The sequence below is a fragment of the Calliopsis andreniformis genome, unplaced genomic scaffold (genome assembly GCF_051401765.1).
Source record: "Calliopsis andreniformis isolate RMS-2024a unplaced genomic scaffold, iyCalAndr_principal scaffold0022, whole genome shotgun sequence".
Classification (NCBI taxonomy): Eukaryota; Metazoa; Arthropoda; class Insecta; order Hymenoptera; family Andrenidae; genus Calliopsis; species Calliopsis andreniformis.
The window spans coordinates 1,840,156-1,858,654 of record NW_027480432.1 but is presented as its reverse complement, the minus strand read 5'-3'; the positions used below and the strand labels follow the sequence as shown (position 1 = coordinate 1,858,654).

Here is an 18,499-nt window from a genome sequence, read left to right as displayed (position 1 = left end):
ACTTATAATTAGATAATTAGATGGACTAAATGAAATATTCACTATAAGCAGTCAGTCTTAAACCGAATGCTAATCGAGGTATCAGGAACTTAATTATTTGTTTTTCTGTCACCAGGCCACGTGGAGGGGTTGGAGGGTCCGAAGAAGGTGGCCCATCAGGAAGACCACGATAGGCGTGACTGCTGGGATCGGTCAGAAGAAGCCCCAACAGCCAGCGTCGACCAACACAGGCACAGTTCAGAGGAGCGTCACTACCGCTACGAGCACTGGGACCGGAACTCGACCCAGGCCGCAGCCGATTGCTGGCACGCCTCCGCCAGATCCCTCGGAGAAGTGCGCCGATCAGAAGATGATCCAGCAAACGTGCACCCTCTTTGGCCTGGATTTGGTAAGGGTTGCATAGAAAGAACATTCCACGGAGTTTCCTCGAGATTCCTTTAGGAGACTCGATCACAACTCTATTTCGTCCTCGAAAGGGAGAGGGAGAAGACTTTGCAACTTTGTTTTTAGGAACGACCACCCCCTGTCCCGCCCAGCAGGTCGTACACTGTCACTGGCAACACGAAGCTCGGTTATCCGCAGACTAGGATCATGAAAATGCCTTTCCCAGGTGAGGAGCATGCAATTTTTATGGTAAAAAAAAAGTTTCTATTTAAATAGAATACTCTACTTTCATTTTTGACGACTCAGGTTTTTCTCGAATGCTTGTAGCATTTAATATTTGATTAATGTCGCAGTGGTGTCTAAAATGTTTCTAAATTGAATTATCTCATCTTTATTTTATATACATCAGTTCGCTTTTTTGGGCTTATAGGTTTTCATATTTAATGAATGTTAAAGTCGCTATTTATAGTCAGTCAATAGTGTCAATAAGTGTGAATCCGGAAACATCTTTTATTTAAGACTGATTTTCCTCTTTCCACTAATGTGTGGAGTAATTGTATTTTCAGAGGAGGGCGAGGGAGAGGTGGTCCTACTGAAGGGTGAGACAGTGCTGGTAGTAGGGGCATCCCCCAGGCGAGGACATTTACTGGTGGAGCATAACAACACCACCCTGCACGTACCCTACCAGTTCATGGAGCTGAAACCTTGTAATATTAACGTCTGAACGCGTTATTTATTTCGTGCTACTACGTTGCTAGGGCTCTTCGATTCGGGACGAGCTTTAAAAGGATTCTTGAAGTAAAGAATCTCCTCATCCTCTATTCTAAAAATCATCCTCATCATTTCAATATTTGCTGATACCAAAATCCAATACCAGGACAGTTTGTTAGACCCAGAGATCCTAGATTAAATCCTCTTCGACCACAATTCACCCTTTCCTCCTCTCTTCAACACAGAATCCTCCAAAAATCCTGGCATCGGCCCAACACCGAAGAAAATCAAGGTTCGAGATTAGGAGCTCCGCAGGACACTGGACTTTGTCCTCTAATTAATTGCACCAGCCGTTAAGCGAGTGCAGCGCGGAAGTTACACCGGTGCTTATCGCTCGTGAGACACGTCGCGCGGTGTTCAAGGCCCTTCCCAACCCCTGTAGCGACGCCACCCTCTGCGAGCAACGTTCGTCTTCCATGTAGATAAGTACACCCGCACGTCGACGTACATTTTCGAATTAGTAAGCATGTTAGTTGTTAAATAGACGAGACGAGAAGTGTACAATGGTACGCATAAGTTTCACATGTATAGCGTTACACGTCTACGTCGCCAGGGGGCTATGACCTTTGAACCTGGACCCTCTGGCACGCATTTGACCTTAGGGACTTCTGAGGGCTCCTGGACCTGAATCGTCTTTGCTGTTTGGATAGTATTAATGCTATTTCCTGAGAGTTATCATTGCTAGAAGGGGGAGCGAAGAAGAGGGGGTTCAGGGTCCTTTGGAAGCTTTAGGTTGAACGATATTTACCAACAGTATTCCTTCGTCTATCTTTGAATTCTTAGTGCCAATTTCTAGAAAGAAATCTGTCGCTATGATACAGTGAAGTGTCCACATCGTTTCCTGTCAGGTTTCTGTTGTAGTAGGGGATCAATAGAGGAAGATTCTCATGCTGTGAGGGTGGAGAAAGGGTTTGGCCACTTCTCTGTGTATCTGTACGTGTATTATAGTAGATATCGTAAGACACCCCGACAGTAGCTCTAAACGATACCTCTAATCGACATTACTCTATCATTCTATCGCGATAATCATAACAAGGACAGCTGTCACAGGGAGAGGTAGTGCAGGAGACCGCTTTGTAGATACACGTGTAACTCGTTCGGTTAGCAAAACGATAAGCGGGCGCGTCCATTGAGAACGTTTCGATCTGGAAACTCTCGAGCTCGCCTCGAGGACTGTACATATGAGTATGTATGCCGATGTTACGTAGTTTACAGACACTGAAGCTGGAGAGCACGCGTACAGGCGCAGCTGTAAGTGTGTTAAGGTTTCAAATAAAATATAAACGTTTTTTTGGAAACTTTGATACGATAACCATTGCAGGGAGTCCTACTGTCCCTTAACCATGTCACAGCAGCTCTACTCCACAAATAGAGAATCTTTCCCCTTCAAAATCTTTGCTCTCTTCGACTTCGCCTTGCTATCCCAGAAGAGAATAAAATATAGACACTTTTTTGAAAACTCTCCTCGATACAATCACTATCAAAGGGACTCCCATTTTCCCTTGACAGTGTCACAGTAGCTCCACTTCTCAAACAGAGGACTTCTACCCCTTTTAGAATCTTTGCCGTTTACTTTCGACTTTATTTTTCTTTTCAGGAAAAGACTACTATTGCTACGCCTCCCAGCGTCCCAAGATGCTCGTCTAAGTGTCGCCTGGCATCTACAAAAGGCGAACACGACGCCTGCATCTCGGCTGCATGATGCATGCACGTGCACACGTGGCTGCAGCGCACGTTGTTGCACGTGTCGCTGCACTCAGCGAAATTATGTCGCGACGAGTCAATAACGCCTGCGTTTCGACGTCGCGTCGCGGATCGAACGATCCCCTGCCTGTTCACGGGCTAACGACCAACGCGAACGATCCCGTGATCTGGCGTTAATTAGCTTTTAATTAACATCGTTCCGCAGAGACTGGCCCGTTTATGCAACTAGGCTAACGTGCTTCCAACTCACTGGATTCATTTCAGCCGCTTTGATGTTGCCACTGGGTTTTATAATAATTTGGTTGATGATTATTCAGTCAGTGCTTGTTAATCAAAACGATGGAAGGAGCTTGAATAAGTCTTACTTGAAGCGTGTAGGACTTGAGAGATTTAGGAGGATTTTTTGTTGGGAAATTCAGTGTTTGTGTCGGTGTGCTTTTTAGCTGTTTTACGAAGATCGAGTGGATTGTGCTAAAAAGGTGCTAGGATAATTTAGATTTAGATAAGATAGGAGAGCCTGATGTCTTGACCCATATATGGGTCATGGAACTGTGATAATAGTAAGCTCCGCCACTTCTCTCTACATATATTTCTCTATCAGATTTACCAATTTCCCTACCAAAGTATCACCACCAGCTAATCATATTCCCACTATTTGTCATTTTTCATTTTCACATTCATCATTTATCACTGTCAACATTCTAACACGGGATTCCTTCTATTTTCTAGACTTCATTCTCTCCCAAAGAAAGCAGTGGCTCTTCTTTTCCCATTTTCCATTGTCTACTCGACACGCTGTCGTCTAAGTGTGTTAAAGGTCGCTCGCGACAACCGCGGGAGGAAACTTGTTCCACGCTTCCGGGACGTTTGCTGTGCTTCGAGGAGAAACGGGGAATAAGAATTCCTCGGTGTCAGTCGCGCACTGGAAACGATTCGTTCGAGCGCGAAGTATGCATCAATAGCGAAATTTCCCTTGTTTCGTGTTTTCCTGGCGTTACTACGATGCGTGCTATGAAGATTGGGAAAGTTGCCCGACAGCGAGACACGGGGGATGGAAGAATTTTATGCGAGACTTGAGAATCGATAGCGAGGGGATACATTTTACACGCGTGCTTGGGGAAGCTCCAGGGAATCGTTCTGAGAAACATCGAGGATTAGCATTTGAAGGTATTTTGTGTCATCGATTGATGGATCACTGAGAGAAGTACATGTAATAATTGAGAAGACGGTTTCAAGAATTGTAATTTGTAAAAAGTTACAAAGTTCTTTTGGGAGAAGCATTGAAAAAGTCTTGGCAGTTGATTTGTATCTTAAAAATAGCAATTTATATTATTAAACGCTTGACAATTGGATTGCTATGAAGTATAAACTGGATCACCGACTGGAAATTGGATTATTGAAAACTGGGAACCGAATTACTTGGAAATCGTGTTACTGAAAACTGGAGTACTGGAAAGTGGATTACTAGTTTCGAATCAATTACGTAAATAATGTACCTATGACAGCCTTCTAATCAAAAGTTAATTCTATTTTTATAGTACCTTGCCATCGGTCAATATTAAACATTGTGTCAGTTACTCATCGACCATCCAAATGTCACTACAGTAGATAGAATTATTTTTTCAAACAATTATCAAATTTCCAAGGAACAGTCGTCAGAGTTCATCTATAAATAATTATTATATTTTCCGAGGATGCTGCATTAGGAAAGTTATTTTTTAATTAAATTATCGATATTCAGTAATTGACGGACACTTGACATTTGCATGAGACTAGAACCTTGTAAAACATTATAGAAATACGAAGTTTCGTTAAAAGATGAAGGCTTCAGGAAAGTTTAAAATTCATAAAATTAGTGTATCTGAACCAGGGCAGACTATAAGTAAGAAAATTGGATAAATCTCTGTCATTTAAGATTTTCTTACCAACTTCAGGCAATATTTATACTGATAGAACGCAGTAAGAAAGACGACAGCATTGACAGGAGACAAGTCTGTCAATTTCACGAAAAATGAACCACCGTCAGTTGAAAAATCGCGAACATTAAATTTTGCCTGGCTACCCAATGGAATTCCTTCTTTCGTGTTCCCGCGAGATATCGCTGATAACCGCGAGCAGGTTCACCGCTGGCTCGAGTTTCGGCGAGAAAGTCTGCCGCGGCACGATAAGGAAAATCTCCGCGGGCCCCTGAAAAACGAGTATCGCTCTTTCACGCGCGAATCCTGTGCAGATAAATACCCGTTTACGTCGACTTTGTTTCTCATGGAATCGCGACCACACGGGTGCCCTAAAAATCGTTGGACGAAAAAAGGTCGAAGCTATTGTGCACTCGGAAAGTGCATATGAAAATTTGAACTAAAATGTTTGGAATTATATTACAGAACCTTATCGTTATATTAGTACCTGCAACTTTCTTGCAAGTTATAGTTTGAAAATTTAAAAAGTTTAAATATTAGAAACTATTCAAGTTTAAATATTTGAATATTTGTCCATTTGAAAATTGAAATATTTAAAGGCGCGTGACTTTGATAACTTAATTTGAAATAAAACTTGTAATTACTACTGGACGCGTAGGTACAACGTGTCTGTTTCGAAGAGAATCGTTAGCCTAATCCACTACAATGGCCCGAGTGCATCTAAGCGTCATAAATTTCCGGAAGAATCGGTCGCAAATCAGGGTACCAGCATAGGATAGCCAGAAGCTCATAGGACGACCGCAATCGCGTAGCCCTAGCATAGAACGGTTCGGTGGAACAACATGGACATGGACGATGGCGGTTTGACAGCGAGATTTTTTTCCCTGCAACGAATGACGGTTGTTTGTGGCGCGGGACACCCATGGGAGAAAGAAGCGATCGAATTTTGGAACACTGCACCGGCGTCATGGCCCCGTGTACACCGAAATAACCTCGGCCGTTTCGATTTGCATTTCAATCGGCGGACCTATCATTTCGTTCCCTCTTCCCTTGGAAAAAGACAGACGTCCCTCTCGCAATTATTACTTCCCTTTTCGATTTTGCGTTCTTGTCGATTTTTCGCTTGGAAGATTTATATTAATTCTTACAGTTTTCGAAGCTGAGTTCTCACAATGAGCTGAATTTTCTTATTAGCGTTTAAGTGTTGCTAAAGTGTCAATTTAAGTTCCTAAATTTACACTCTTAGGTAGTGAGCATTAATAATTTTCCCAAGGACGATAAAACCGCAAGTTTGTAACGTGTTGCATGGCAATTACGCGCTAACGGTTCAGTTAACGAGTTAGGGACCAATTTCCTCGTCAAATATTGCTCAGGCAGATCGAAAATTCAGCCCCTCTCTTCTGTGGCCGTAACAAATTTATCGGAATCGCGCATGAAAGGTTGCATGCCGCGTCACCGTATCTTTAACGATTAAATTACGACTCTCACCGTTTCTTCGGTAACTGGAATCCCTTCTATGACTTTCTTAAGAGTCCTCCAGGTTTTTCAATCTCGGGCCCGCACTTATGAAGCGATATTTGCAATTACGGCGATTGAACGCGGCAAGACTCGCGTTTCCACGAGCTGCATTTATACCGTGCGCCTGTGGATTGCATTTCGCGGGCAGTCACGCAGAGAAGCGAGGTTGTATCGAAGCTCGTGAGCCCACGGTTCGATACTCATGGCTGAGCGTGGCTGTGGCTAGGCAATAGATCAACTTCGATAAACTGAAATTTCGCGAAATCAAAATTACCAGCACTCGTTCGTGATAAACGCTGCCCGCCCTGAATTTGCATTTCGACGGGGCACGCTTCTCGCTGGGTTCGTGCAACTGGTCGGAAAAAACCTCGGAATTATCGCAACCGCAGCAGTCAAGGTAAACCCTGGCCGGTTGATCGCCCTTTGAGCGGGGTTTCTCGTGAAACTGTGCTCTCTAGTGCGGTGCTCGGCGGGGCGAAAGGAAAGTTGATTGAAAAGTAATCTTGCTTAAGTTGAGGGAAATGAGCAGAGATGGAATAGGGAAAGTTGAGCGTGTTTAAACAAAATTTCATGCTTCGGAGTGTTTTAATTAGCGTGTATAATTTTGGTGTGTATACACGTAGTATGTTGATAGTGGGTAATTTTCTAAGACAGTTCCAAGTGAATTCCACAGAATTTAACGGAATTCATAGTGAATTCCAACGAATTCAACGGAATTCATAGTGAATTCCAACGAATTCAACGGAATTCCTAGTGAATTCCAACGAATTCAACGGAATTCCTAGTGAATTCCAACGAATTCAACGTAATTCATAGTGAATTCCAACGAATTCAACGGAATTCCTAGTGAATTTCAAGTGAATTCTCAAGAAACTTTAAGAAGGGAATTCCAATCCAACTTTTTACTCCACTTTTTTCCGTTTTCTTCTACATCAGTAATCCTGTGGGTGGGAACTGTAAAATACTCTTATGAATTTCCAGTAAATTGATCGTGGCAACTACCGTGATAAGAGACAATACAGTGCAGTACTCCAAATAAATTTTTAAAGAGGAGATCCACAGTGTATCTCTTTTCATAACCGTCCATTATCGCATCACTTATTCTGGGGCGATATTATTATCGTTGCCATGAGAGGATCCAGTGGAAACACAGCTGAAATTGATGGGGATGTAAACGAAGAGGGAGATACAAGGGGGGCAGCAGGTTGGTTGGCTTATAAAATTACACGGGCTGCGAACACGGTCGGATTTTTAATTACCCGAAATCCTAGCGTTAAATTTCTGCAACTGGGGCTATCGTTGGCTCGTGCTCGACCAGCGGGTGCTGCATTCTCAGTCTCCCTCGGACAATTTATTATTTCTGGTCTGTTGCTAAAACCCTGGGCCATAATTGCGGCCGGTTCTCGGCTAAATTCTATAGAATAAACGTATCATTACGGGTTTCCGTGATGCGGGATAACAAACGTGAATTATACGCGGCCGTTAGCCTGCTTCTATAATCTTTAAAACATTCCCAACCAGCCATGGCTCGCGGCTCAGGGGACGGTAAATAGAACGGGGAAGTATGAAATGAAGGGGTTACGTTATCGTGGCCAGCACGTTGTAAATATCCTGGCTCGCGTAAACTTCTCGGACTTATCGTCTGATAGCGAAGAATTCGTTCCATTGGTCTTGATTTTCAATTAACTCTGGATGAGATTTTCACCGGTAACGTGCACGACGTGTGCAGTCTAGACGGGATTATCAGGTGCGAAAAACCGATAAGAAACGGTGCTTAAAATAACTCTTGGAAGACCTACTTCCTTCACTTGGCTACTTTTATAGAATGCCTGTATATAGTTGTATTAAAGGTTTCCATATATGATCGTCAATTTTGTTATCTACTTTGCTCCTTAATTTAGTCTATGATGTGGATCTTCCACATGGAACCGGGTAGTTGCGATAATCACTCGAGTATCTTCCTCGCATCATAATGAGCTTCTCATTCCTCGAAATGGAATAAACTAATATTATTTCAGCTTGAAATATTTCTAGCGCGAAATGGGAACCATGATCATAGCAATTTTCGTTCGCGTATCGGCTTTCAAATTATCATCACAGATGGGTTACCGAAAATTTCGTAATATAACAAATCAGTTTTCCAATTTTGTGAATTCAATTACCTCGAAATTGCATTGAATTAACAGATTACGAGGATCATTTTCAAACTCGTGGTTCCAGCGGGTCCTAAACCCTTCGAAATTAACTTCACGCGTAGCGCTTCAGAACCGTTTGAAAATTCAAGTCACCGCGATCACGATGCTCCGCGGAATACCAAATTCCTCCGATTTCCATTAATCCCGTATCCAGAATTATTGTTAATTCCGTTTCGCCGCGAGTTTCACGGTTTATTTTAAATTCCACGCTGCTCTGGACTTCGCCGATTCACCCTTTCCATCCTCGCCCTCGAATATCCTAAACTGACCATGGCAGGGGGCGGGATGGACTCGTTAAAAATAGCCAGGAAACAAGGAACAAAATAACGAACACGGACGAACGAGTTTAACGACGGATAATAGGGTTGCCGTGGGAACAATGGGACCCTCTGACCCTGTTCCTTCCCTCCAGCAAAGGGTCGATCGAGGCTTCGAATCTCTGGAAGCGATTTTTACCTCGTTTTCTCGGACAAACGCAACGCGTGTTCAGCTACCTACCATAGAAACAATAAACCCCTTGATATTTGTCCTCGATGCTTGGTCCTCGTTGAGGATAACTCGTTAGGGTCACGAGGGTTAGTTTGCGTCGCGACGTCGACTGGAGCAGAGCAGGATTTCCACGTTAGGTGAGACTGCAATATTGTTTTCGTTCTGTTTTCTATCGATTTTATTTGACACCTGAGGATCTTTTTCGCGAGCAGTCAATGCACTCTAAGGATGATTTTAAGAGAGATTTTTTTGTTCTTTGAGGGTGGATTTGATTCAGGCGTGAAGCAGATAAAAAGGAGGGCTATAAAAATGCAAATGCTGTATCTTTGCTAGCAAACCTGGGAAGTCTCATAAGTCTCCAAGGCTTGAGTACCCCTCTTCTCACCTCAATTCACTTTCCCACCCCCTTGGAACGAATTAAAGCTCCCCTTGCTTACTCTCACCTAAGAGATCCTAAAAAAATAAACTCTTGGTGAACTCCGCGCGACAAAGTTGGCGAAATACCTCAGCAATAGGTATCTCTGGTCGCGATTTAGGTGCAACGAGTCTGAGGGGGTGAGAGAGTGGCCAGGGGGTGGAAAGATCTCAGAAACGCTCGAAGGCGAACGGAAGACAGATCAGAAAAGTTTCGCGAGCCAATCACCAGACGTGGATATCGGGTCCGTCGATAAAAATGACAAAGTCTACGAACTTTCTTTCGCCCCTCGAGCTCGCCTCCGCCCTCTCTTCGTCTTTTGAATACGTAGATGTATTTGGAGTCGAGCGATCGCGATTCTATCGATTGCCGGCTCTACACACGGTCGACGAGCTTTCCACGAGCTCGATACCGTCCGATGAATATTCGATGAACGTTTATTTGACTTGGACACCCGCTGAGAGTCGATGCATTAGCCACCCGCTGTTAACGGGGTGAGAAATTAGTCGGGAATAGGAGTCTGTTTCTATGGAATCGTGGTAGAACGTTTGTAGTGGTTTCGGTTACGAGTGAAATTGTTTCAGAGTGAAAAGTAGGAAGGCTAGTGGTGAACGATGAGGAAAATTCATTTTCAGAAAGTAATTGTAAACAGACACAGTAGCTATCGGGCATGCTCATTTTTCTAGTGGTATAAACGCAAGAATGGTGAGCCATGCTACAAGTAGTATTAACCAAGGACATAGCTAGGCAGAAAGTAAGTAGAGTGGCCTCAAACATGGCCAGACATGCGGTAAGTAGTACTAAGCAGGGATGTAGGTAGTTAGAAAGTAAGTAGAATAACCTCGAATAGGATCAGACATTCGGTAAGTAGTACTACGCAGGGATATAGCGAACTGGGTAGCAAGTAGAATAGTCTCAAACGTGGTCAGACAACAAGTAATTAGTATAGTCGTGAAAATGGCGGGTCGAATCGTAAGTAGAATAGATCAGTATGTGATCAGATGCCACTTAACTTGTCTAGAATGCTGAAAACGGAATATTTAAGGTCGAAATGAAGGTGCAAGCATCTTCTAACCGCTCTCATTTATTTGGTAACTCATAGATATACACGTTAACGTTCTCTTAAACCTAGAGAAAATGAAAACGCAAGTGGGACATCGGTGAAGTGTGTCCCGAAGGGAAACGGCGCGTGTCGCCGCGAGCGAGCGCGTCCGCGACGCGGGCCGAGCGTCCTAAATCATTAGAAAAATACACAGTTTACGCGCAAATCCTTCCGAACTGAATCGTCGATGTTCTGAACTCCATCCTCCTTCTCGCGCCTGACGCTCCTGCTCTCTTCCTTCCCCTAGGCGTGTGTGTCTGTGTGCTATCTGCGCGTGTGTACGTGTGCGCGCGCTTTACGTCCACCCTCTCGCGTTCCTCTCGCGTATGTCACCCTCCCCAACCTCCCCTTGGCCGATTAAATCGCGCGGAAGCGTCAAATTAATTCGCTCCGCCGACGTGTTCGCTCGTTTACAGGTTTTTCTACTTTGCGATGCCGCCGACGAAATTGCCGCGCGCTTCGGCCCGCTTTTCGGCTCGATTCGAATCCCCACGCACAGATCTCGCTCTCTCTCTCACTCTCCCTCTGTCAACCGTCCCTGCCTCCGATCGTCCTCTGTTAATTTTTGATTAACGCGTTAACTGGGCCCTGCCATTTTTCCCCGATCGGTCTCATTTATTATTTCGCCCGATCATTTATAATTTCGCCCAGATAGAAAACGATTCCATAAGCTTTTCCCAACTCCACTTCTCGTTCAACACACGGCCAGAATCGGAGCCCTTAAATATTAACGATTTGATACATCGCCTACTCTGAATATCCCACGCGAATATACACTGCAAGTAAAACACATCTCTCTCACACTGCTGCGATCCTCTATAATCCTCGTCGAATTAAACGCTGCTGATAGCAATCACGCTCCGCTCATCCAGCACGCTTCAACCACTCAATCGATACCGAATTCCTGAAAAATCCAGCCGAATCTCGAGAGGCTCGAGCCCTCGAACTTCTCAGGCTTCGAGGAAAGGGGAGGAGGCAAGGAGACCCTCGGTCCACCGAATCCAGCGAACAATCGGCTCAGACTTTCGGAACCCTCTATGAAGAACGATCTATGTACACAAATAATGAGGCGATCGAGGTCTCCTTGTCTCGGATGGGACGCCAATCGATCGTCCCGCCGCGAGGGGAACCACTTAGGGGGCCACGATTGGACACAATCAATGGTACGTGGCTTCGTTGATATGTTCTACTTAATGTCGAAACTCTTATTATTGTACGGCCGCTTCGGTAACACTCAATAACTCTCAGGGGCAGCCTGGGGGGCGATCGGGCCGCCAGGCTCCTCTCCTGTCGGATTTATACAGATGAAAGGACATCCCACTCTCACACGGACACTCATCGCTTGGATAACTCGGTGGCTCCGGGCTGCAGCGAGTGGTAATGCGAATAATTCTTCGGCCTGTCGCGATGCCCTTTTCGTTCCCGGGTAACTCGCGTCGAGATTGGATCGCTGCGATCCTTTCTGGCTTTGATATACTTCCGCGGTTTGCCTCCGGCTGCTGCAGGGATTCTACGACTGCGTGGAAGAGGGGGATGGAGATTGAACGAGGGTGAGTGGTAGCTTATTTACAAGTGGTCTCGGGCGAAGTTGACATGGATGAAGTCTGTAGGTATTAAAGATAGACAAGTGCTGGGATGTTTATTCGAACACATAGCAGTGTATGAGGAATCTGAGGAAGATTAGTGGGAGGAACTTTGACTGCAGGAAGGCGGACTTCATCTCAGGTTCGTGCTAGCATTTACAATCGTGTGTTCCAGGCTTAAGCTAAAGGTCCACTCGAGGGCCAAGTCATAGGAACTTCTTTACACGAACCCCAGCTACCTGCTGCGGGAGCAGCATCAATCTTTCAAGAGGTTCAAGCTCTTGTCCACTCTTGTCGCGAGCAACCCCCAAGAAAAGGACACCGATCAGGCTCGCAGCTACCAGTATACACATCGACGTTTCTTGGCATCTTACACTTACTCGCGTTAAGAATACGAATCGTACAAAACAACTATTAACGTCCGCCCGTTGGTCCGCGTTGGAGGAGATAGTTTTCCACCCCTCGAACGACCCTGTCGAAATTCCGCGATCCTTATCGACTCGATTCGCTCCCTGCTTCTCCCTCCAGCATCCTAGTAGCTTGTCAGAATCCTGGAACCTCGTTCACAGAGGATGGGAGGACCCTGGCGATGCAATCACTCAGCTAGAGAGCTCGATAGCGATCTGTCTTCACAGTTCTGACCCCATAGGCCTCGTATAAATTCTCATCGAAGGAGAATTCGAGGGTAAACTTTCGTGTCTAGTCCTTTTTCGACCCTTCTTCGTCAGGAGTCCTCCCTACCCTTTTTGTTTTGAACTCAGGGAAGTATAATACTGTCTCAGGTGTCGCAGGAGCCGTAGAGAGCTCAGCGAGAGCCAACGGGCAGAGTGGTTGGACAGTAATTGATTAGCTTTTTCTAGTCTCCCAATCGATGATCAGTTGCTCCTCGATCACGTTTAGTCCCTCTCCCATCGCGATATTCATACTTAGCGTTAGGTAGATAGGTTTTAATCGGTTACTTAGGCGCGTTGATTAGTTGCGACCCCCGTCCAGCTGTCTGTACTTTCCTCGGTGATCGCGCGTTGGATGGCTTCGAGTCGACGAGGCTGATCGCCGACGTTGATCGTCGCCTGGGTATACTTTCTTTTTAACAGAGTCCTCTGTCCCTTGGCCTACCCCGCCTCGAACCCTCGGTAAGCCCTGGGAGCACGAGGAGGAGTAATTCACCGAGGGATTCGGGGTTGCTGCCCCTTTTGACGGAAGCTCGAAGCCTCTCCCTGGTCCGTCGAGTCACTCCATGTATTCTTTGATCTTTCTCTTTTCGTTTCTCCTGCCTGCCACCCTTCGTCCACTGACTCCGCGCCGTGGCTGGAGGCTCAGTGGAGGAAGACGCTGGTGACGGACCTCGTGGTGTGGGGTGGCAGGTCGGGGGCCTCTGGCGGGGCCCCCTCGTACCCCTATGCGCTCAGGCCTAGTCGGTGGATCTTCGCTGAGAGAAAGTTGTGCAGCACGAACACGATAGGCTTAGGACAGCTCTCGAGGTCCAGCTCCTGGAACAGAGTAGCAGGGGCTTGTGAAGACCTGTAGGGAGTGATATTTGGGGGGTGGAATTTAATAACTCTTTAATTGATAGGGCTCTATATATTTTCAATTTTTCTTTTTACAAATCTCATCCCCGAAATTTAAATGCATCGAAGGTCTTCCTAGAAAATTTGAAGAGTCAAGGAAGTCTAAAGAGCCAACAGAGTCTCCTCTGATTCCTCATCGTTAGCTCTTCCCCCTGACATACTCGAGACACTGAACTCGCCAGGTCTTAATAAAAATTCCAAGGAGGAACGGTTCCAAGAATTTCCCATTTGCAGCTTCGTTTCTGCCTGCTCGAGAGTGGAATAATTTTTCCATCGAGACGTCTGTCGCGAGAAATTTTCCTTCCCTTTTCCACGTTTTTTCTCTCGATTCCCCGTGGCGAGTTATAAATGTCCATTGAACGGAAGTGAGCGACAGTGTTTGGGAAGATGTAAAATACGCGTTTTTCCGCTGGCTTCGTATCGAAGACGTTTTCAAAGTGACGAGCACAATGGGGTTACTGCACAGTTCTCGTCTGGTAGTTACGTGATCGACTCGATTAAAATTCTCAATACCGCGAAAGAAAAGAAGGTTTCTTTCTATAGCGACCAGCGATCCGATATTCCACTTGTCGCTGTGTTATCGAACACGTCCGCTCCAGTGAATGGAACTCTTGGCTACCCTTTTGTGAGAGTTGCTACTTTGTTAAGTTAAGATTTAGTCAAGGATTTATATATTTTTTCAGGGTCGATTAATATACTAGATTTAATATTCGTGTTACTTACAATCTCGCCATCCTCGCCACCAAAGTCGAGCCACAGTAGTCGCGACCCGTCGTCGGCAGACATTTTCAGTTTGTCGAAGGATCTTCTCCACAGAGGCGCCGGGGGTGAGCCAGGACTCACCCCATTTCCGCCTACACCTCTAGTCCCAGCTGCGTACAACGCGAAACCATCCTCGTGGTTGACAACCAGCTGGCAGGCCTTCCCTTGCCACGTGCATCCTAGAAACCAAAGACAAAATGCACACTTAGACTTCCAGATATTTCTAATGATTAATCATTTATATACATATCGCATTTCATTTCTCATTCCCTTCAGGTTTTCCCACTTTCTACGCGAAATTCACGACAGCCCCAGTTCCCAATAAACCAAACGCAGCCCAATTTCACCAGTCGCGATATTTCTTCCGCATCTTTCTGCCTAGTCGAGCGATCTACGACGTCCATGATCGATGGGCTGTACGGTCCGCGAGGATCGGGCATTAATCTCGATTTATTATCTGCGTTCGTCCCCGTTGAAAGGGAATTAAAATTCATCGAAGCGAATCGACGCTCGCCCCTGCAGCCTCGAATAGCTTCCAGGCTCCTGGTTCCTTTTCTTCTCCAGAAAATCTATCCTCGGGGTAAATCTATTCTCTTTGTTTCGGGCTCTAGCACGCCTAGGAGATCTTTCGAGGAGAATGGACGCAGATACTCACGGACAGTGTACTCGCGCAACGAGTGGGCGGCCGCGTGACAGCCCTGGACGATCGCCCTGGCCCAGGCGGCGAGGTCCCGCCGCGTCTCGGCGCGCAGGTGATGCGTCACGACGCCGTCGATCGTGCCCACCCGCACTGCGAACGTGGCTGCGTGCTGCGTTGCCCCGCTACTGCTGCTGCCTGCTTCGTTCTGCCTTGTTGGCGAGGAGACCAGTCTGGAAAAGATTCAAAGTGTGGGGTTTTCATTAGTGGACTTCATGGGGATGTGGGTTTTTGCGGTGGTGAATATAGGATTGTATAAAAAACGTTTATCAGTTTTTATTGTAGAAATATTTGTGAAAATATTGACATTAGAAGACCTGGTACTATGGTTCTTGCTACATTTTATCAGATGCTCTTGTATTTGAACTGACGCACAATCTGAAAACTGCTAGCTAGGCAGCTCACGTTAAGTGAATACAGGTGTCTCACGCGATGGCGCGTGGACAGCAACTTGCAGAGTGTGGAGCGTGTACAGAAACAAACACGTGACAGGGAACGTCTTAAAAGTAGGCTTTCTACTTCTAAACCCCTCAGGTCCAGACTTCTTTTCTCAAAAATTCAAATTGCACCTCCAAACTTCCAATAAACATGTTCTGCATTCCTGAAATGCACGGTACTTCATTTTACAGCGCAGATATCAGATCGCTATCGCCTTCCCCGTACTCTAAAAGTAAGTAAAATATACTTGACTTGCTTTACATATACAAGGAAGCGTTTTAGAGGGATGAAAAGCCACGATTCCCGCGTGGGTGGGATGAAGCGATCCCCAGAAGCGCGAGCGAGCAGAGAATTCTCTCTCGGAAGGTAAATTACCTCGTCACACGATCCGGCGCGGCCTCGATCGTAAAAATCGCTCGCGGTTTTATTGCGCGTGGGACGAAGCCGCCTGACACGCGCGGAGTGGGTGGCTGGGGTCAGGCTTTTTCAAGCGGCCAGCGCAATCTGCCCGCTGACGAATGGCCCCGACGTACGCGGGCTCACGCGCGCTAGATTTATAGATTTTTCGGAGGGACACTGAAAAAATGCAGGCTCGACGACGCCTCGTCCGCGAAAAGGAGAAAAACAGGACGTAATGAAGGGGAGCGCTCGAAAAATGGCGCGTCGCGGGGGCAAAAGGTGGAAGGGCGAACAGGGTGGTCCTGGAGAATTAGATTTATAGAATGACAGCGAATCATTAAAGCTATGGACTGTTTTAAGGAATCGCGTAGTGAGTTTGTCAAGTGTTAACAGTGAAGCTTAGCGCAGGATAAATAATGAGAAGAATATCAAATGTCTTTTTCAGGATATACTACTTGCAAGCCAACTCGTCTTGCTATATTTCAAACAGAATTGCTACCCTTAAGTATCATACAAGAATGTTCAGCAGTCGTCTCCCGAGCTCCTGTCAGCACATTACTATGAATATGTCCTTGCTGTGTTGCAAGAGTGTCGTAGCAGGAGCTCTTCAGCGTGCGATGCTTGTCTTAAGAGCTCCCTGTGGATCCCATTTCAGTCTTCCCCTGACTCAAGCACCGTTTCCCTCTCCTGATCGCCGATGCCTCCGAAATCTGGAAAGTTTCCGCGACCAGTGGGACGCAGCTGGTACGTGGACTTCGTGAGAGAATTACGGGAGAGGTGCAGCGCGGCCGATGCATCGCGATGGACGCAACGGCCCGAGAATAGTAATGACCCCTTTCGATCGCAGCGACAGTCTCTGTTTGAATTACGAAACGCCTTGCCGCGAGGGAAGAGCTGCTCCTCTATTTACCTAAATAATCAGAGAACCCTCTCGCGCGGATTATTACCGACGCGCCAAGACGTTACCACGTAATTTACGAGGACACAAAATACGCGGCTGTAACATAAACGTGGCAGCTGGGCTGGATCTTTAAAGAGCAGTTCGATGTCTCGCAAACGAGTTTAATTTGACGTACTGCCGCCGGAGGAAATATCGAGGAAATCCCCGTCGCTTCTCAGTCACTCCATAATCTCATCTTTCAGTCGCCTTCAGGGGAAGTTTCAAGTGCCTTCAACACGCCAACAGCAGCCCCTCGCGCTGTCTAGGAAGAATTCTCTAAAAAAAAACCCGCGAACTTACCAACAACTAAATGAATCCGAAATCGTTCTTTTCTGGCTCGATAGTGGCTCGTCGACGCGTTTAAGAAAGGGAAGACCCTCGCAAAAGAGGGAAGGAGATCGAGAAAAATGGCCCGGTGCAGCGAAAAGCCACGGGGGTGAAAGAAAAATATACAACTGCAGAGGGAAAAAGGAGGGCGAGGAAGGGGTGGGGGTGGAAGGAGAAGCAGCCGTCGGTAAATAAAGGCGTTAAACGAGAATGGATGTTCGTCCGAGGCCTCGTAATCCCGGACGAGGAGCCAAGCGAAAGCCAAAGGGGAGCAAACTTTCTTTCCCCCCTCTGTACTCTCACCAAGAAAGAAGTGTTTCGGTCGTTGCCGAATCACTTCCGGTTTGTCTCGCAGTAAAACTCCCTTAAGTCGGCCATTTCGTAGCTTCCAGTGGGCCCGATACGGTCCCCCTCGACCGGAAATAGCTTTCTGCTGCGTTCTACCCCTCAGTCTTTCTATACTTTTCTTCTCTGTTTCTTCTTTTTCCACCCACCATGGAAACTGGACTCTCGACCGCTTAGGACCACCCTTGCCCCTCGTCACACGCGGCAAACTTTCTGAAAAGTCACGGCGAGATGCTGCTTGCTCGGTGGTCGAATAACGGCTCGATAATCGGTTTACAGGGGATTCAATTTGTTCGTGAAAAATGCTAGTGGTCTTCGATTTCGCGTCGATTTTGCCACCTGGTATTTTGCAGGGGCTGAATATTACCTTGCAGAGGAATTGTCACAGTTTTTTATGCTTCTGTTCGACTGAATTTATGAGAATAAATTTAGGAATGTTGAGTGCAATACTTGTCGAGGGTATGCAGTGCTATTGTTGCTGAATCGAACCCAGTGGTTCGTTAAAGGCAAGGTTTTCCATTAGCCAAAATTGGAGAACTGAACTTAAGCCGGATTGAGATTTTGCGCGGAATGGTCGTCTGTATTAAAAATGAACGAAAATCACCCGAATGCGCACAGATTCAACGTCCCCTGCGTATTCTGTTGCCTTGTTCGCAAAAAGTCGTGCAAAATTTATGAACGCCGCCGTGGTCTATCGGTCCTCGCTTCCTGGACCTCTGTCGTTGATCATCCTCCACTACTATATCTTCTTTTATTCGGTTATTTTTAGCGGTGTCCGTCAGGACAGCGGAACTTCCTATAGAGCAACGAAAGGATCCTCAATTTTCGGTACATTCACTTTTGATCAACCCTCGAAGATGTATTTAAGGAGAAACATGAGGAAATAAACAGGTTTTGCTTCCGAGCTGAAAAACCAGGGACCCTTAACAAGTTTTCAATTTTTTCT

The 18,499-nt window shown here is 46.1% G+C and overlaps 2 protein-coding genes across 4 annotated transcripts in view; one reads left to right on the top strand and one right to left on the bottom strand.

Moving 5' to 3' along the window:
- The window catches only part of Dachs (unconventional myosin-IXb-like dachs), a 44,621-nt gene extending 43,513 nt beyond the window's left edge, over nucleotides 1–1,108 (top strand). The window contains exons 16-18 of the mRNA XM_076390844.1: nucleotides 116–388; nucleotides 511–610; nucleotides 951–1,108. Of these exons, the coding sequence (XP_076246959.1) occupies nucleotides 116–388; nucleotides 511–610; nucleotides 951–1,108 (531 nt within the window). The remainder of the gene's footprint in view (nucleotides 1–115; nucleotides 389–510; nucleotides 611–950) is intronic.
- Nucleotides 1,109–13,331: 12,223 nt separating this feature from the next.
- The window catches only part of Syn1 (Syntrophin-like 1), a 266,314-nt gene continuing 261,146 nt past the window's right edge, over nucleotides 13,332–18,499 (bottom strand). For all 3 annotated transcript variants that reach the window (XM_076390967.1, XM_076390966.1, XM_076390965.1), the window contains 3 exons: nucleotides 15,063–15,277; nucleotides 14,369–14,586; nucleotides 13,332–13,567 (listed from right to left, as the gene is read on the bottom strand). In XM_076390967.1, coding sequence (XP_076247082.1) covers nucleotides 13,475–13,567; nucleotides 14,369–14,586; nucleotides 15,063–15,277 — 526 coding nt within the window. In that variant the 3' untranslated portion in view covers nucleotides 13,332–13,474. The remainder of the gene's footprint in view (nucleotides 13,568–14,368; nucleotides 14,587–15,062; nucleotides 15,278–18,499) is intronic.